This window comes from Arachis duranensis, chromosome 3 (genome assembly GCF_000817695.3).
Source record: "Arachis duranensis cultivar V14167 chromosome 3, aradu.V14167.gnm2.J7QH, whole genome shotgun sequence".
NCBI lineage: Eukaryota > Viridiplantae > Streptophyta > Magnoliopsida > Fabales > Fabaceae > Arachis > Arachis duranensis.
The window spans coordinates 5,986,872-6,004,048 of record NC_029774.3 but is presented as its reverse complement, the minus strand read 5'-3'; the positions used below and the strand labels follow the sequence as shown (position 1 = coordinate 6,004,048).

At 33.5% G+C, this 17,177-nt stretch overlaps 3 protein-coding genes across 3 annotated transcripts; 2 read left to right on the top strand and 1 right to left on the bottom strand.

Annotated features, from left to right (window-relative positions):
• Positions 1-2,090: 2,090 nt before the first annotated feature.
• LOC107477008 (disease resistance protein RUN1-like) lies at positions 2,091-6,674 on the bottom strand. Its single transcript, XM_052259206.1, has 6 exons — positions 6,536-6,674; positions 5,481-6,004; positions 4,206-5,304; positions 3,831-4,124; positions 2,897-3,664; positions 2,091-2,808 (listed from the first exon to the last, which is right to left on the bottom strand). Exons 2-6 carry the CDS (start codon positions 5,978-5,980, stop codon positions 2,239-2,241), a joined length of 3,231 nt encoding a protein of 1,076 aa, XP_052115166.1. The 5' UTR covers positions 5,981-6,004; positions 6,536-6,674; the 3' UTR covers positions 2,091-2,238.
• Positions 6,666-9,569, top strand: LOC110272448 (probable amidase At4g34880). Its single transcript, XM_021137466.2, has 5 exons — positions 6,666-7,232; positions 7,994-8,208; positions 8,346-8,588; positions 8,682-8,880; positions 9,031-9,569. The coding sequence occupies exons 1-5, from the start codon at positions 6,693-6,695 to the stop codon at positions 9,397-9,399; spliced, it is 1,566 nt and encodes a 521-aa protein (XP_020993125.1). The 5' UTR covers positions 6,666-6,692; the 3' UTR covers positions 9,400-9,569.
• A 570-nt stretch (positions 9,570-10,139) lies between these two features.
• On the top strand, positions 10,140-12,362 carry LOC107476539 (probable amidase At4g34880). Its single transcript, XM_021137468.2, has 5 exons — positions 10,140-10,757; positions 10,901-11,115; positions 11,279-11,515; positions 11,620-11,818; positions 11,925-12,362. The coding sequence occupies exons 1-5, from the start codon at positions 10,209-10,211 to the stop codon at positions 12,273-12,275; spliced, it is 1,551 nt and encodes a 516-aa protein (XP_020993127.1). The 5' UTR covers positions 10,140-10,208; the 3' UTR covers positions 12,276-12,362.
• The last annotated feature ends 4,815 nt before the right edge of the window (positions 12,363-17,177 follow it).

Genomic DNA, 17,177 nt, shown 5'->3' with positions numbered 1-17,177 from the left:
TTTTTTCGCTATTTTACACCTTGACACTTTTCTGAATTCTTCAAAGCTGATTGCACAGTGCATCAGATTGATTGCCTTAGCATTGAGTTCAACCTTCTTCTTTTCTTCATCTGTCCATTCGTTGTCCTCCTTTGCCACAACTTCTCCATCAGCATTCTGTTTGGTAGGAACGTCGGGGCCATTAAGAATGATCTTCCAGATGTTGTAGTCAATCGACTGCACGAAGATTCTCATTCTCTCTTTCCAGTAAGAGTAGTTGCTGCCATTGAAGTAGGGAGGTCTGTTATTGAACTGTCCTTCAGTGAGAGTGAAAGCCACAATGTTGGGATTCATGTTGTTGGCCATGGATCTTTACTCCAAGCTGTGAAGCTTGCCTTCTTGAGACCTTGCTCTGGATACCAATTGATGGTTCTGGTTGAACTTGAGAAGGGGGGTTGAATCAAGTTGGTTTAAAATTTAGAGTTACAAATTCTGTTGCAGTGGAAGCTTGAGTTGCAGGAGATTATTTGAAATAGTCTCATATTCAGAATAGTAAAGAGTAGGGAAAAGAAGATGAAGACCAGCATATATCCTGGTTCGGATTCTTTCGTGCAATGAATCCTACATCTAGTCTCCACCACAAATCATGGTGGAATTTTCACTAATCATTCACAAATTACATACACCAATACTATTGAATTTCACCCAAATTCAACTAGTATCTACCCCCTAAGCTTTCACCACCAAAAGCTTAGCTTCCCATAGTGCTGACCCAACTAGGAAGGGGAATCAACCAGATTCAAATTCCCAAGTGCTAACCCAACTTGAAAGGGGAACTAATCCTAGTTCATAAACCCAAAATACATCAGAAATCAGTGGCTATTTTGCATCACTCTTGCCTTTTCTCTCTTGGCTTTTGATCCTCACACAATTGCCTTTTTTCAAAACAGAAAATAACGCAAGACAGCCATAACACAAAATAAGAATTAAGCTTGAGTAGAAGAAAGAGATTCCAGCTCTATGTTAGAGAAGGTGCTCTGAATATGTGTGTGCTCCCTTTCTTGCCTTCAGTAGATGAAATGAAGCTCCTATTATATCTTCAGCTAGGCTTCATTGTAGCTTCTTCCTCTTTTCTTTTTCTTGCTGCCCGTTGGAGTGGTCCTTGATGGCATGCAGTCCTTTCTTCATCCTGCTCCACTTCCCCTGCTGTCCGAGGAGCTTCCACCACTACCTCTGCTGTCCTTGGTATTTTTTTCTTCCTTGGCATGTTCCTCTTTTCCATTCTGCTCCATTTCCTTGCTGCTACTCTATGCAAGTTTGTGTTTTGCATAACCACAAACCACAGCAGTGCTTTGGTGATGTCCTTGGGTTAGTGTATGTGCCCTTGTGTCCTTGCTTACTTTTACAGAGCTACACTTGTCCTTGCATGAATACAGCTGTCCTCATATTGCTTTTATCAAATATATGCATAATCATTTAATGTTGCTGAACGGTGCTATGAGGAAATTGTTGGACTTGGTTACTGCACTAAGGAACAATGTGAGCTGCTTTTCTATTTGCTGTGATGGGCTGATGTATCAAATGCTTGTATACTTGGGCCTGCCACAATAAAGCACACATTAAACAATATTGGGCTTTTAACCCAAAACAATGTTTGTCATCATAATATAACCCAAAATCAAACTAGACTCAACAAAACCAAAATAAAAAAATTGGTACAGGAACTCAAATAAAAGGAAAAAAAATATAAGAACTCAATTAAAAAAAAAAAATTGGTGTAAGGACTCAATTAAAAGGAAAAAAAGTATAGGGATCTAATTAAAAATTTTGCAAAACTGTAGGGACCAATAGAATAATTAAACCTAAAATTTATAATATTATTTAATTTTATGAATTTTTAAGTATTTCAGCTACAAATACAAATATATTTTAATTTAAGATTCAATTATTTTAAAATAAAATATGTTAAATAGTTAAACTACTAACACAATTAAGGTATTTGGTAATATTAATAGAAATATTTATAAATGAACACAATCTACAAATAGTTTATCTGTTATTCAAAAAACTTTCATCAAACCAAGTCTTCTAGACTATTTCTTTATGTTGTGTTTAATTACAGCCAGAATTAAAGAGAATTGATTAGTATTGTCCATCTCACACCTCACCTCAGATATTTTTTGTGAATACAATGAAACCAGAAGTGTAGCCAAAATGCGGATGCAACATTTCCCTGATGAATAAAAGGATTGCGGGCTATTATTGGACATGTTCAATTGCCAAGAACTTGTGCTGCTGAGTTGAAGAAGTGGCGGTATACATCATTGTTGGGTTAAATTGTTCCACATCTTCCTTATATAGCCACCGGTAAACACAACTCTTCAGTTCTACTTCTTCTGGATAATCACTCATGATTGCCAATTCAATGCTATCAACATCAGATGCTCCTTTTTTTAAATAACTTACAAAAAGATTAATGAAAACTTCCCGGGAGAAAAATACTATCAGCATATGATCTAATTTAGTTGTGATCGAATCTTTCTCAAGACGTATTGGAACAACGGGATAAATGCTCTCATGCAGAGGTTTAGAGCGAAAACCACAACCTACAAGCACTCTACTCCTACGTTTAAGCAATTGAATTGGAGCATGATGTACAACAAATGTTACACAACAAGCAATGCCAATCCAATTATTGTCATCCACAATGGGAAAAGGATCCAGGCTCACTGAATTACCCGTATTCTGTTTGTTGAACCACCTTGGAATTTTATTCCCTGGAATAACAACTTGAATGATGCATTTGAGTAAAGAACATTGCATGTTCACCTGCCACCATACAAGTTAGGTATGTGTAACAAAAAATAAGTTCATAATACACACAGAAAAAAGAAAAGCAGGGAATTGAAGCTGCCACCTCAATCACTTTTATCATCCATGAAACTACTGTGAGACAACAACCTTCCATGTCACTTAAATTGGGGCAGTTGAAAACATATAATCCTCCATAGTAACAACTTTGACGGCTAGCTCCTCCTATCGGCAAAAGGGTACTTGACAGCCACTTTAGATTGTTACAGTACTCCAAATTCAGCTCCCCTAGCTTGGGAAGTTCTTTGATGCAATGAGGTAGCGTAACAATATTGTTTCCCCCTATGTTTAAGCTTTCTAAACAATGTAACTGTCCAATAGCTTCAGGTATTTGAACTAGATTACAGAAACTTATGTCAAGATATGTCAAAGCTGGAAAACGTGACAATGAAGGCACCAACAAATCAACTGAACTGGAAAGCCTTTTAGAATAGAAAAAATGGAGAGGTCTTGTAAGAGTTTTGCATATGGAGGATGTCATGTGGCTTTGCACACTTTGATCTGTATTCAACTGTTCGCTTTGTCTTGGTTTCTCTAACAACTGATATCTAAATAATTTTGAACAGCCAGACAGATTTAAATGTTGAAGAGAATTAAGATGAAATATGCTATTGGGAATACTAACAAGACTTTTGCAGTTTTCCAGATTCAAGAAACTAAGCTTTTCTAGAGAACCAACGGATGCATCAAGGTGAACAAGTTTAATACATCCTTTAATATCTAAATGCTCAAGATTTGGGGCTTGAGATAAATTTGGTATCTTTACGAGATTTTTGGAATGACATAGTTCTATGTGTGTCAAGTTATGTAGATCCTGCAACGAAACAAAAAAGGGGCCAATAGAAGAAGACATCATATTATAACTACATTTCAACTCATTGTTAATTTAGTGAACAGAAAAGAAAACGAGTGAGAAATTTTTTTCCTTGTTTTCATTCAAATAAAATCAACATAGATAAAGGCAATGATATCTAGCATACCTTTGTTCCCTCCCAGAGTTCTTTGATATTGCTATGATATAGGATTAATTTAACGAGTTTATTTGGCTGAAAGCTTGATGGCAAACATGTGAAAGGGTATTTTTCCCAATCAAGATATCTCAACTGATTAGAAAGAAAATCAAGACATCCTGAGAAATTCACTTTTTTGAGTATGAGTAATTTAAGGTGGTTCATTTGTGATAAAGCTTCAACCTTCAATGTTGCCTTTTTTGACAACTCTTCCCTATTTTTGAGAGATCTTGGCAGAACTATGGCTTCAAGGTTCTTCACTGCCTGAAACATTAGACATTTTAAAATTGCTTAGGATTTTTAAAAAATTGGTACGAAAGAACTATAATTTCAAACATTTTTTACCTTGTTTTCCCACAAGACATCACTTAGATCCCTATAGTTCCATAACCTGCTCCACTTTCTTGGTTCATTGGGTGATTTTTCTCGAATAATACTTCTACCCAACTCTCTCAACAAATCATGCATAACAATGTAATACCGACTGCAAGTTATGAGTGATTTGTCAATGAGAATTCTTATACCAATCTCAGGATGAAATCTTCGAATACGCAAAATATCTTTTACATAATCTTCTTCATCATCGGGAAAGAAACAGGCAATATCAAGAAATATTTCTTTTTCCGGATCCTCAAGTCCATCAAAACTGATTCGAAGTACATCCATAATATCTTTTGTTGGAGTTTCTTTCAGTCTAACCAATGCACTACTCCATTCAGAGACATCTCGCCCAAACAAAAATGAGCCCAATACTTTAATTGCTAAAGGAAGTCCATTAGCATATGCTAATGCAGAATCTGTCAGGCTTTCATAATCTTTTACAACATGATTACATTTGAAAGCTTTTCTGCAAAACAATTGGTGAGCATTCTCATCATTTAAGAGTTTAACTTTATAAACATGATCCACTTCATACTCTCTCAATATATGCTCATCTCTAGAAACTATGATTATTCTACTCCCTCTACCGAGCCATTCCCGTTCTAAAGCCAACTTCTCCAACTGAATCTCCTTATCAACATTATCCAGAACTATGAGAACCTTTCTATGGCGTAACCCAGTTTGAATCAGATTATTTGCCAATGAAAGATTCCACATCGAAAAACTTTCTTCCATAAAAGCTTGACAAAGAAGTTGCTTTTGCACACCAAGTGGTCCATCATGTTTGTAAGTTTTGCTCACATCATCTACAAAACATGAAACATCATATTGGTGAAAGATCTTTTCATATAAAATCTTGGCAAGAGTTGACTTTCCTATGCCACCCATTCCACAAATTCCTACAACTCGAACATCATCCTCTGAGTCCAAAACTAGAAGCTTTTCTAGTTCTTGCACAGGGGAGTGAATTCCAACTATATCATTAGATACACTTGATGATGGTTTGAGACTCAATCTGTTGGTTACCGCTTTGACAATTTTTTCAATCTCAGCGGATTGTGACCTAAAAAGATCAAGAGAAAAAAAGAAGTGGAAAACTCAAAATCCTCACATAAGACAGCACAAGAAAATCTATATATAAAAGTGGATGATCCTGCAACCATAATTGTTCATTGAAATATTTGAAATGTCTTAATTAATGTTAAGAGTAGACAGCAAAACATAGAACTGGTTACTCACTTATCCTTCAAATCCCAGCCAGAGAGATTGGCTACTTGTGTTAGAGCTCCCCTCCATCTTTGCACTTGCTCCATCATCTCTGTATCACCTTTGAATCTTTCTTCATGTTCCACAAAGGCTTCTTCATAGTTTCCACTTTGCTTTCTGACCTCAGATGGACTCACATCACAGAAAACAGGCAGAACACGGTGTCCCGGGACTTGAATGCAATCAGCTATCTTTGCTAGTTCTTGCAAGCACCATGTGGAGGAAGCATAATTCATTGAGAAGACCACAATCAGAACCTGTGATGCTTCAATAGCTTCCAGAAGCTCTTCTGATATAAGTCCTCCTTTCTTGAGCTTAGTATCATCCCTGAAGGCATCTATGCCGTGTCTGCGGAGAGCAGCATAAAGATGATCGGTGAAGTTGTTGCGAGTTTCGCCTCTGAAACTCACAAACACATCATATTTCCAGTTCTTCCTATGAGACAAGGTGCTCTGGGTTCTCATGCAATCCATTGTGTAGTGAATATACTGTGTGCACTGTGAATATACAATGCAATATAGATTAGATTTTATAGAAATGAGATGCATACTGAGGACAGGGTATATATATTAAAGTCAATGGACGTGTTTTGGATAATTGATAGCAAGTTCAGTTGAAAATTATGCATTGAAGATTTGAAGCATTGAGTAGTTTATTATGAACAAAACAAATCACTTTCAAGTGGCTCAATAACGTGTTAACCTTTCTTAAATTCCAATTTGACGCGCATTCTTTCAATCATTTTTCTCCAAATCTATGTCATGATTTGCTAAGCATTTTCTGAATGGCACGCACTAATCTTTTGAATGATACATGTTTGGTTTATTGATCTTAGCAGGGGTCTTCTTCTCATTTTCTTTTTATGACTCAGAGAGATGGATGACTAACGAAATTGACGAGTATTTGCATGGAAGAATCTCATGTACATCAATTGTAACTTGGTAACATGTCTGGTCTCTAAGATTAAAAAACCATTTCAGGTACAGCAAAAAATAATCATTTTTGTTTATTTATTTAAATAAAAGTACCCTGAAAATTGTGGTAACGCTCGGAATGAGTTATTTGATTTTGTTTGTGAGATACTAATTGGCAAGCTGGCAATAAAGTAATGGAACTTGACAGTAGCAGTAGTTGACACTATTTAAAAGCAGAAGAGCTCTCTCTAACATACATGTGCCTTCAAACATGGCCGCATCCATGCTTTCTCTTTCTCCTCTCCTCTTCTTCTTCCTCTTCTTGGTCTCATCTGCGATTTCTCATTCCAGAGCAACAAACGCTTCGGATTTCAGAATCGTCGAAGCAACCGTTGAGGAAATCCAAGCTGCGTTCTCTCGCAACGACCTAACCTCGACTCAACTCGTTGACTTGTACCTGCAGCGGATCCAGAAACTCGATCCGGTGCTCCGCGCCGTACTGGAAGTGAATCCGGACGCACGCGATCAGGCCGAGCAGGCGGATCGGGAGAGAAGAGGCGGGGAGGTGGTTGGGGCGCTGCATGGGATTCCGGTGATGCTGAAGGACAGCATTGGGAGCCGGGACAAGATGAACACGACGGCAGGGTCGTATGCGCTGCTGGGTTCGAAAGTAGCACGTGACGCGCACGTGACAATGAAGCTGAGGGAGGCTGGTGCGGTGATTCTGGGGAAAGCTAGTCTGTCCGAGTGGTACAGTTGTCGGTCTCCGGAAGCGCCGGAGAATTGGTGCGCACGAGGTGGATATGCCACTGTTAGTACTCTGCTCTTTATCCCTCTCCTTTTCTTATTTTAATTTTATTTTACTTTTCTCGAAACTTTCTTGTTTTTCAAGTAAGCCCGAATATTTAGCAACTTTTTGTTTTTGCATATTTTAATTAAAAACAAATTTATTACACTAATTTTTCAAGTACTTAGGACTGACAATTTTTAAAAAAAAATGATATTTAAGATATAAGGTTTTAATTTAGTAGTTATATTTTTAAAAAAATTACAAACTAAAAGGTTATTTAATGATGCAGAAGCATAACAATTATATACGTATTTGATTAATTTAAGTAAGTATAAAATTTCAACCTTTTTTTAATTAAAGGCAGCAGTATAAACATTTTATTTTATTATACTATATTAACTCATTTTAAATCAAAACTGCTAGTAAGAGTTCAATAAACGTAAAATGGAAACAAAAATTATAGACTAGTGTTAAAAACTAAAAATGTAGTCCTGTTATATTCTGTTGAATGGACGTCAATGATTGGCCATGATAAGAATCCTATATATTCTATTTTTTCCATTTTGGGGTAAACTAATGTTAAAGATATTTGATTATGCTCCCAAGATATGTTAAACTAAGGTTGAAATTTTTTTTACGATCAATGTTTAAGGCAATTGCGCTATGGTTGCTTTGATTTAAACCAGCATATCTATCTGCAGTTCAGGTTCATGATAAGATCATTTCAGTGGGGAAAAAAATGTAGTCATAATTTATGTATGCGTGTAATGTAACACAAGCAGAATCCTTATGTGGAGGGGGGACGTACATGCGGATCTAGCTTTGGATCCGCCATTTCAGTGGCCACCAACATGGTTGCAGTTTCTCTGGGGACTGAAACCGATGGCTCTATTATCTGCCCAGCTGACCGCAGCTCAGTTGTGGGGATCAAACCCACCGTTGGACTCACCAGCAGGGCTGGTGTCATACCGATTTCGCCTCGTCAAGATTCAATTGGGTAACAAATTGCTTCATGTCTCAACAAATGTCTTGGTAACTCATCTCTTTCTTGTATGAGCAAACAATAAACATGAAAAAGAATGAGTTATCATATCACTAGTCTTTTTATGTCTGAAAATGTGTGTTTTTGCACAGGCCAATATGCAGGACAGTTGCAGATGCAGTTCATGTTCTTGATGCCATTGTTGGGTTTGATCCCAGAGACTATAATGCTACAAAGTCAGCAGCTATGTTTATACCTCAAGGTGGTTACAAGCAGTTCCTCAGGAAAGAAGGCCTCAAAGGAAAGAAACTTGGTGTTGTTAGGAATCCATTTTTCACTCCTTATAATGGATCCAACGTCATTTCTACCTTTGAGAATCATCTTAACATTTTCAGGTAAATATAGAATGCATAACACACCCACACACACAAGTGATTGATCATATTTTATATTAACACCGATGTTGTGGTGGTTTTCGCAAATCTAAGGCAAAGAGGTGCGACGGTGATAGATAATTTGGAAATAGAGAATTCAAGCATCATTCTTGACCCTTTCCAAAGTGGTGAAACATTAGCAATGCTGGCAGAGTTCAAGTCATCCATCAATGAGTATCTGCAAGAACTGGTTTATTCTCCTGTGAGGTCGCTGGCTGAGATTATTGAATTCAACATCAATCACCCTGATTTAGTAAGTGTGTAGTATGATTTTTACACAGACAATAGCATTGAAAGGCCATTGATTTTTAAAGTATCAAAACATAGACCAACTTGATGTTGGTTTAGAATGCTTAGTTTGATTTGGCATTAATGAACTGTTTTTGCTTTATTTCTTTTGTAGGAAAAGACAAATGAGTATGGGCAGGATTTGTTTATTGCATCAGAAATGACAAATGGCATTCCTCCAATTGAGGCATTGGAGATGATGGAGCAATTATCACAAAATGGGTTTGAGAAATTGATGAAGGAGAATGAATTGGATGCATTGGTGACTATTGGATCTGATGCTGCCACGGTTCTAGCAATTGGAGGGTACCCTGCAATCACTGTTCCAGCTGGATATGACAGCAAGGGAATGCCATTTGGAGTGTGTTTTGGAGGGCTAAAGGGAACAGAGCCAAAACTCATTGAGATTGCTTATGGCTTTGAACAAGCTACTAAGGCAAGGAAGCCTCCCCCTACTTTTCATCTACTTCAAGACACTATTTGAAGATTAATTCTTGTTTTCATATGTTTAGATCTGATTAATTGTAATTCAGCTTCAGCAGCATGTTTTTAGTTATAGGATGCTCAAGTGCTTCAACTAACACTTCCATCTAATGTGAATTGTAATTTAATTTAAATATACCAAACTGCATGATTTAGAACATTGCACAAAAATGAGTTTGTTAATTGATCGTGGGGATGTAAGAGTGTTGCAACTAATTGACATACATGCAGAAAGAAACAAAAAATATGGCATTGCTCTACCAAGAATCTTGAGGATGATTTATCCCTTAATTGGGTCCAAAATGTTTAAACAAATCACTGCACGTACATTATATTGTACCTTCTGTGTCTCATTTCAATAAATTAATTGCCAACTAAAGATGAAGATACCAACTTCAGTGATGAAAAATAAAAAATACATTATATTACCCACTCTTAAACGCCGGCAAAGGCAATGAACTAGTCAATATTTTGTAACAAGAGCAATTATGGTCCTGAACTTATAAAAACATATGTTCTTCCAAAGTGACATTCAATAATTCAATCTACTCCCGAATATTCTGACCATGGCCGGATAATTAGCAAAATTCCACATAACTAACAACCTAGTGCCTTATTTATTTACTTAATCAAGCCCATGAACTCCAAACTACTAAAAATAGTTGAAACATATTATTCAAGTACAATTTCTTAATTAAATTTGCAGTTCTAAGCTTATACTATAAATAACGGTGTAACTAGACAATGGTCATTCATGCAAACAACTTATCACTTGAATGTATAATCACTTGACTCACATTGCTGAGTTTCATGGCTACCATAATGTCACTAACTATGTCTTTACTCTCATTCATGTTGATCATTCTTTTGACCATATTATCAGAAGGGTCATACACCATAACAGCACAACAATTCTCTATCAAAGAAGCCACCATAAGTGAGATTCAACTTGCATTCAGGCAAAACAAACTCACCTCAAGGAAGCTGGTTGAGTTTTATATAGAAAAAATCAGAAGGCTGAACCCAACTCTTAAGGGGGTCATAGAAGTGAACCCAGATGCATTGTCCCAAGCTGATAAAGCCGACTGCGACCGAAAAACCACGTCTTTGACAAGTTTGCCTGCGCTGCACGGTATTCCAGTTCTGCTCAAGGATAACATTGGAACCAAGGATAAGCTGAATACTACAGCTGGATCTTTTGCTTTGCTTGGTTCTGTGGTACCTCGTGATGCTGGTGTGGTGTCGAAACTAAGGAGAGCCGGGGCAATCATATTGGGGAAGGCCAGCTTGAGTGAATGGGCTGCCTTCAGGTCTACAAAGGCTCCTAATGGTTTCAGTGCAAGAGGTGGCCAAGGAAAGGTTAGTCATAGCACTTGTAGCATGAAAAAGTTGCAATATGTTATAAGAGTTTTAAGAAATTTGCTTAGCAAAACATTTTACATTTCTGATTGAATAGGAATGCTGACATATTGACATTATTATCATTTTTGTGTAATGTTCAGAATCCATATGTTTTATCTGCTGATCCATGTGGGTCTAGTAGTGGATCAGCAATATCAACAGCTGCTAATTTGGTGACAGTAGCACTTGGAACTGAGACTGATGGGTCAATTTTATGTCCATCAAGTGCCAATTCAGTTGTAGGCATCAAACCAACAGTTGGTCTCACTAGCCGGGATCAAGTCATCCCGGTTTCGCCTAGACAAGATACTGTTGGGTAAGAACAATTGTTGCATGTGATGGTTAAGATTATGATCTCTTGAATTGAAGCAACCACTCAGAGCATTAGCTTGTTACAATTCATTATATTATTCTCTTTGTTTCAAGATCGTAGGCACATTACTTGACAATTATGAATTTGTGTTTGAACTTGTTGCCAGGGCCATTAGTAGGACAGTATCTGATGCTGTCTTTGTTCTTGATGTAATTTCTGGGATTGATTACAATGATCCAGCAACTACAACCTGGTGTAAGTATATTCCTCAAGGTGGATTCAAACAATTTCTTAATCAAAATGGGCTCAGAGGGAAGAGACTTGGAATAGTAAGGAACCCATTCTTTGGCCTTTTAGCCTCTGATGTGGTTCAACACTTTGAGAAGCATTTTCAGACCTTAAGGTAAAAATTAATATAAGCTTTAAATGTTTAATTTTCAAAATATTTCATTTTCTCAATCGGTACACCTACCTAATGAAAATGTATATATAACATGAAAATTGAAGACATCAAGGAGCAGTTGTGGTAGATAATCTCCAGATAACCAATATCAGTGATATCTTAAATGTGACCAAAAGTGGTGAGGCAGTAGCACTTGCTGCTGAGTTCAAACTATCCTTGAATTCATATCTCAAGAACTTGGAGGTTTCGCCGGTGAGATCCTTGGCGGATGTTATAGCCTTTAACCAAAAGAATGCAGATCTGGTATGTATAATCAAATGTTTCCTTCATTGACAAAACTTGATTAATTTTATGCAGAACATCAAAGTTCACAATGATTAACTCTTGTATGCAAATAACTACTATTTAGGAAAAGATCAATGAGTTTGGTCAAGACATCTTCTTGTTAGCCCAAACAACAAATGGAATAGGCGCGACAGAGAAGGCGGCACTGGCCAATCTAGCAAGACTATCAAGAGAAGGCTTTGAGAAATTGATGAGTGATTATAAACTTGATGCATTGGTAACACCTGGTTCAAGTGTTGCACCTGTGCTTGCTATTGGAGGATTCCCAGGAATAAATGTGCCTGCAGGGTATGATAGTAAAGGTGTCCCATTTGGAATAAACTTTGGTGGTTTGAAAGGATCAGAATCAAAGCTAATTGAGATTGCATATGGATTTGAACAAGCAACTAAAGTTAGAAAGCCCCCTCCACTTTAACTTGCAAGAACAAGACAATTAACTGTTGGAGTTCTTCAATACTTTGTCATACATGTTGTCAATTGCCTCATGAATTATACTGTTGTATAACTAATAATGGCGCCTAATTCAATGCTCCTTAAAGCTTTGGAGTATCAAAACTTTTTTTAAAGAGTTAAACAAAAGTTAACACTTAACGCTTATATTTTTTTTGTCCTTTTTATTTAAAATCTCTTTGGACTAAGATTATTATTTTAATTTGGACCATTTTAAGCCCATTATATTTTGGATTAATATTATTCATATTAAACAATTATAACATTTAAAAAAAGATTATTATAACATTATTATAAAAGATTTAAAAATCAAACGAGTATTAATATTAAACAAATAAATAAGACATTTTTAATTTTAAAAGACTAAAAGTTTTTTAAAATTAAAGTTATTTAATTTGAATTAAAATTTAATTTAATTTTAAAAAGAATAAAAATAAAAAATTATATTTAAATTTAAAAAGATAAAATTATCTTTTTAAAAAATTAATTTAAAAATTATAAAATATTTATTTAGATATTAATAAAAAGACAAAAATATCTTTTTGGTATTGACGTTATTTACATGCATCAAAAAATTAGAAATTTAAACAATAAAAATTATTTTAGGATTAAATTTTTTAAATGAATTAAAAAATAAAATTTTAAATTTTAATTTATCAAATATTCTCATAGATAATTTTATAAAGACAAAAATATTCTTATAAAAATTAACACCGACTTACAAGCTCAAACAATTAATCTAACAACAAATTATATAATTTTTATCTAACCCTAATCTCACTTTAATTATCATTCACCTTTTTTTATTTATATTTTTCTTCATTGCATAATTTTTTTTTTATTTAAAAATCAAATTCTAATTTGGATTGATATCATTTAATAAAGAGTAAAGTATTATTTTGTCATCAACGTTTAGGGTAAGTCCTAAAATTGTCCCTAATATTTAAATCGTCCTATTTAAGTCCTAACATTTTAAAACTGGCTCAATGTTGTCCTGCCATTAGGGATTTGTTAACAAAATTGACGGTCAGACACAATTGAGACGATTTTGAAACGTTAGGAACTTAAATAAGACGAAAATGTTGGAGACAAAAATGATACATAAAATTAAATTTTAATTTTATCTTTCAATAATATCAATTTTTTATGGTACATCGTTATTCAATTATTTTTTTAACCACATCTAAGTAAATTAAATTTAATCATTTGCTAGAACTGCTGGAAAGCTCGCAACCAGTTGATTTTTGAAGGTTCTACTCCAATGCCGTCTGCCATTCTAGCAAGCTCTGTCAAGTTGCTCCGTGAAATCCAAAGAACTCCCAGTTTAGGTTTAGTTGCATTCAATTTGATTTATCATTCTTTCTTCTTTAAGATTTTTTTCGTTTTTCGACCTTGCACCGTTGGATGAATACCTTCAGTGTAGTGTTTTTGGGAAATCCCCACCTTTCATTATGCTGTCCTGCTTTTGGACATCTTTGTATTTTATTTTTCAATAATTAATGAAATATAACCTACTATCTTTGGAAAAAAAAAGTAAATTAAATTTAATCACATTACTTTTATTCTAAATAAATTTAATTTTTTATAATTTTACTCTTAAAGATTTTTACTCATCTTGAAATTTTTGTAAAATGACTAGTACATAAACTTGCAAAAAAGAAAAAAATAATACATATACAATAAAGTATAAATTGTACCTTTTGTCTCTAATGTGTCGAAATTCTTTAATGTTTAAGAGTAAAAATATTTAAAAATAAAATTATAAAAAATAAATTTATTTAGAATGAAAGTAATGTAATTAAGTGTAATTTAAAAAATAATTAAATAACTATGTACCATAAAAAATTGATATTATTGAAGGATAAAATTAAAATTTACTTCTATCTATTATTTTTGTCCCAACATTTTCGTCTTATTTATGTCCCTAACATTTTAGAATAGTCTCAATTTTGTCTCGTCGTCAATTCTGTTAACAGATCCCTAACAACAGGACAATATTGAGTCAGTTTTAAAATGTTAGGGACTTAAATAAGACGATTTAAACATTAGGGATAACTTTGAGACTTATCCCAAATGTTGGGGACAAAAACAGTACTTTACTCTTTAATAAATTTATAATGTTAAAATTTAAATTTGATTTTAAAAGACTAAAATGCACTTTTCATATAATTTTAAATGATAAAAATACTCTTTAAATAGTTAAAGTTGTTTTATTAAATTAAAAAATAAAAATTTGAATTTGAATTTTTTATCTTTGGTAAATAAAAGAAATAACACGGGGATGTGAATTTGAATTTAATTAATAGAATCAAATATATTATTTAGTATTAAGTTTAAATATTAATATGTTCTTTTAGGATTATATTACTTAAATGAGTTAGAAAATAAAATTTTGAATTATAATTTAAAATATTAAAATAGGAGCAAAAATAAAAAACCAGAACAATTAAAATAGGCGCAAAAATTGAAGACAATTTCAAAACATATCTAAAATAGAAGAACAGAAAAATTAAAATAAAGGATAAAAATTCTAAAATATCCTAAAAATATTCTATTTGCAACAAAAATTTGAAGAATAGGAACAAGAACATATCCACAATAAAAGAACAGATCCAGAATGTATGAATTGATTTAAGATAGGCTAAACAGAGCAACCAAAAGAGTAACCACGATGAAGAGAAGACAACTACGACTAATAGAATTGACGGCCGGACAAAATTGAGACGATTTTAAAACGTTAGGAACTTAAATAAGACATTAAAATATGAGTACATTACTTTTTTAATTTATAATTAACGATTTTAAATAGTTACTTTTTTTTAAAATCGAATAAATATAATTAATCATATAAGTATAATAATACGAATACGTTTATTTTTATCAAATTAAATTAAGTTATTAATTAAATTATATTTATTTAAATTTAAATTTTATAATTTTATAATTTAAAATTTTAAATTATGTGAATAAAATTAGATTAAATAAAAATAAAAATATACCAATACGATTTAGATGAGTTTATGAAATTCTAAAACAAAATAAATTTTAAAAGATAAAAATAAAAAATTGTTATGGGAAACAATAAATTTTTTTATTTTATTTCAATAAAAAAATTAACACTAATAAAATACTAATTAAAAAAAACGTTGCTTAATAAGTAGAGATGGAAGATTAATATTTTATGATTATTTTATGATTTTTATTTAAAAGTATAATTTTATGTTAGTATTAATTTTTTTAATATTAACTTTTTTAAAAAATATAATTTGTTGGCATTAATTGTTTGATGATGTTATCAATATATAATAAAAGCTCTATTAATAGAATATCTGATAGAAAATTGTGCCAACACACATTACAATATTAATAATATAGAGGAATTTCAAAACTCCAAATATAAAGGAAGTATTGTAACATTCACTTAGAAAATTGTGCCAACACACATTACAATATTAATAATATAGAGGAGTTTCAAAACTCCAAACATAAGGGAAGTATTATAACATTCACCAACTAATATCTTCTTGTGGTTCTATTTGAGCAAATTTACGTGTAATAATGAATCTTAGCTTCTTCACTAAAGGGTGTGTTGTTTGGTTGTCTTTCTTAATACAACTATTCTTTAGCTTTATTTTTTTTTTTAGCTAATTGGTAAAAGAGATATACCTTGTATTCTCTGTAGACATAATACAACTAAATCTTTCACTTTAGCAACTTCCATATACTTTTTTTTTCAGCTAGCTAATTCAAATTCTAAAAAAAAAAACCAATAATTCTTTGCTACTTAGCCCAACTAATGAGGTTCTTAACCATGATCTTTCGAGATTGCCCATTGTACTTCTTTCTTAAATATTAAGATTGCTGGATTTTTATAGGCCTCTATAGGTCTTTACTCGTATATCATATTGGTTTAGGTTATTTATGGGGACAATGAATAAACACCATTAATGCTAAAATAATATTTTTCATTTAAAGGAAACTAATAAACACTTTCCACTTTTGCCAATACAACATTTTAATTTAGGGGCCTGCTACACATACAAGTAAAAAGGCCGTACAAGTTTTACAAGTTATCAGTCCAAACTTCATTAACACGCGCATTAACTCATTTTGAATGGAGCGTAACTACACGCGCCCCATTCAAACGGGTCATCTTCGTCTTCTTCTTCTTCTTCTTCTCTTCTTCTTCTTCTTCGTCTTCGTCTTCTTCCTCTTCCTCTTCCTCTTCCTCTTCTTCTTCCTCTTCTTCTTCTTCTTCGTTTTTTTTCGATTTTCATGATTTCTGAAATTCTTCTTCTTCTTCTTGCTGCATGTTCTTCTTCCTCTTACTCTTCTTCTTCTCTTTTTCTTTCGTTTCTGCACGTTCTTCTTCCTCGTTTTTCTCTTCTTCTTCTTCTTCTTCATTTACGTCTTTTCTCTCTGTTTTCTCGTTTTTTTTCGATTTTTCATGGTAAAATCATTTTCGAAGAAGAAGAAGCAGCAGAAGATGAAGAGGAGAAAGAGAAAGAGAAAGAGTTCTGAATTATGCATAAGATGTACTTCAACGAATTTCGGGTGTATTTTCTTAAATCCTTTGGGTGTATTTTCTGTAACCCTTTGGGTGTATTCCTATAATCGTTTGGGTGAATTCTTGTAACCGTTTGGGTGTATTTTCTGTAATCTTTTGGGTGTATTTCTGTAATCATTTAGGTGTATTTGAGTGATATCTGACTGATATCTATGGGTGTATCTTACTGATATCTATGGGTGTATTTTTCATTTCAGAAAAAATGGCAAGCATTACAGAAAAAAACACCCAAACGATTACATAAAATACACCCAAGAGATTAAAGAAATACACCCAAACGATTACATAAAATACACCCAA

Bases quoted from the DNA above. Each gene is read 5' to 3' on its own strand.
- LOC107477008 (XM_052259206.1), bottom strand. From the start codon at position 5,980: ATGGATTGCATGAGAACCCAGAGCACCTTGTCTCATAGGAAGAACTGG. The intron at 5,305-5,480 runs GTGAGTAACCAG...TGATCTTTTTAG, and splicing joins GGCTGGGATTTGAAGGATAA to GTCACAATCCGCTGAGATTG. The intron at 2,809-2,896 runs GTGGCAGCTTCA...GTATGGTGGCAG, and splicing joins GGATGATAAAAGTGATTGAG to GTGAACATGCAATGTTCTTT.
- LOC110272448 (XM_021137466.2), top strand. From the start codon at position 6,693: ATGGCCGCATCCATGCTTTCTCTTTCTCCTCTCCTCTTCTTCTTCCTC. The intron at 8,209-8,345 runs GTAACAAATTGC...GTTTTTGCACAG, and splicing joins CCTCGTCAAGATTCAATTGG to GCCAATATGCAGGACAGTTG. The intron at 8,589-8,681 runs GTAAATATAGAA...CGCAAATCTAAG, and splicing joins AATCATCTTAACATTTTCAG to GCAAAGAGGTGCGACGGTGA.
- LOC107476539 (XM_021137468.2), top strand. From the start codon at position 10,209: ATGGCTACCATAATGTCACTAACTATGTCTTTACTCTCATTCATGTTG. The intron at 11,116-11,278 runs GTAAGAACAATT...ACTTGTTGCCAG, and splicing joins CCTAGACAAGATACTGTTGG to GGCCATTAGTAGGACAGTAT. The intron at 11,819-11,924 runs GTATGTATAATC...ACTACTATTTAG, and splicing joins ACCAAAAGAATGCAGATCTG to GAAAAGATCAATGAGTTTGG.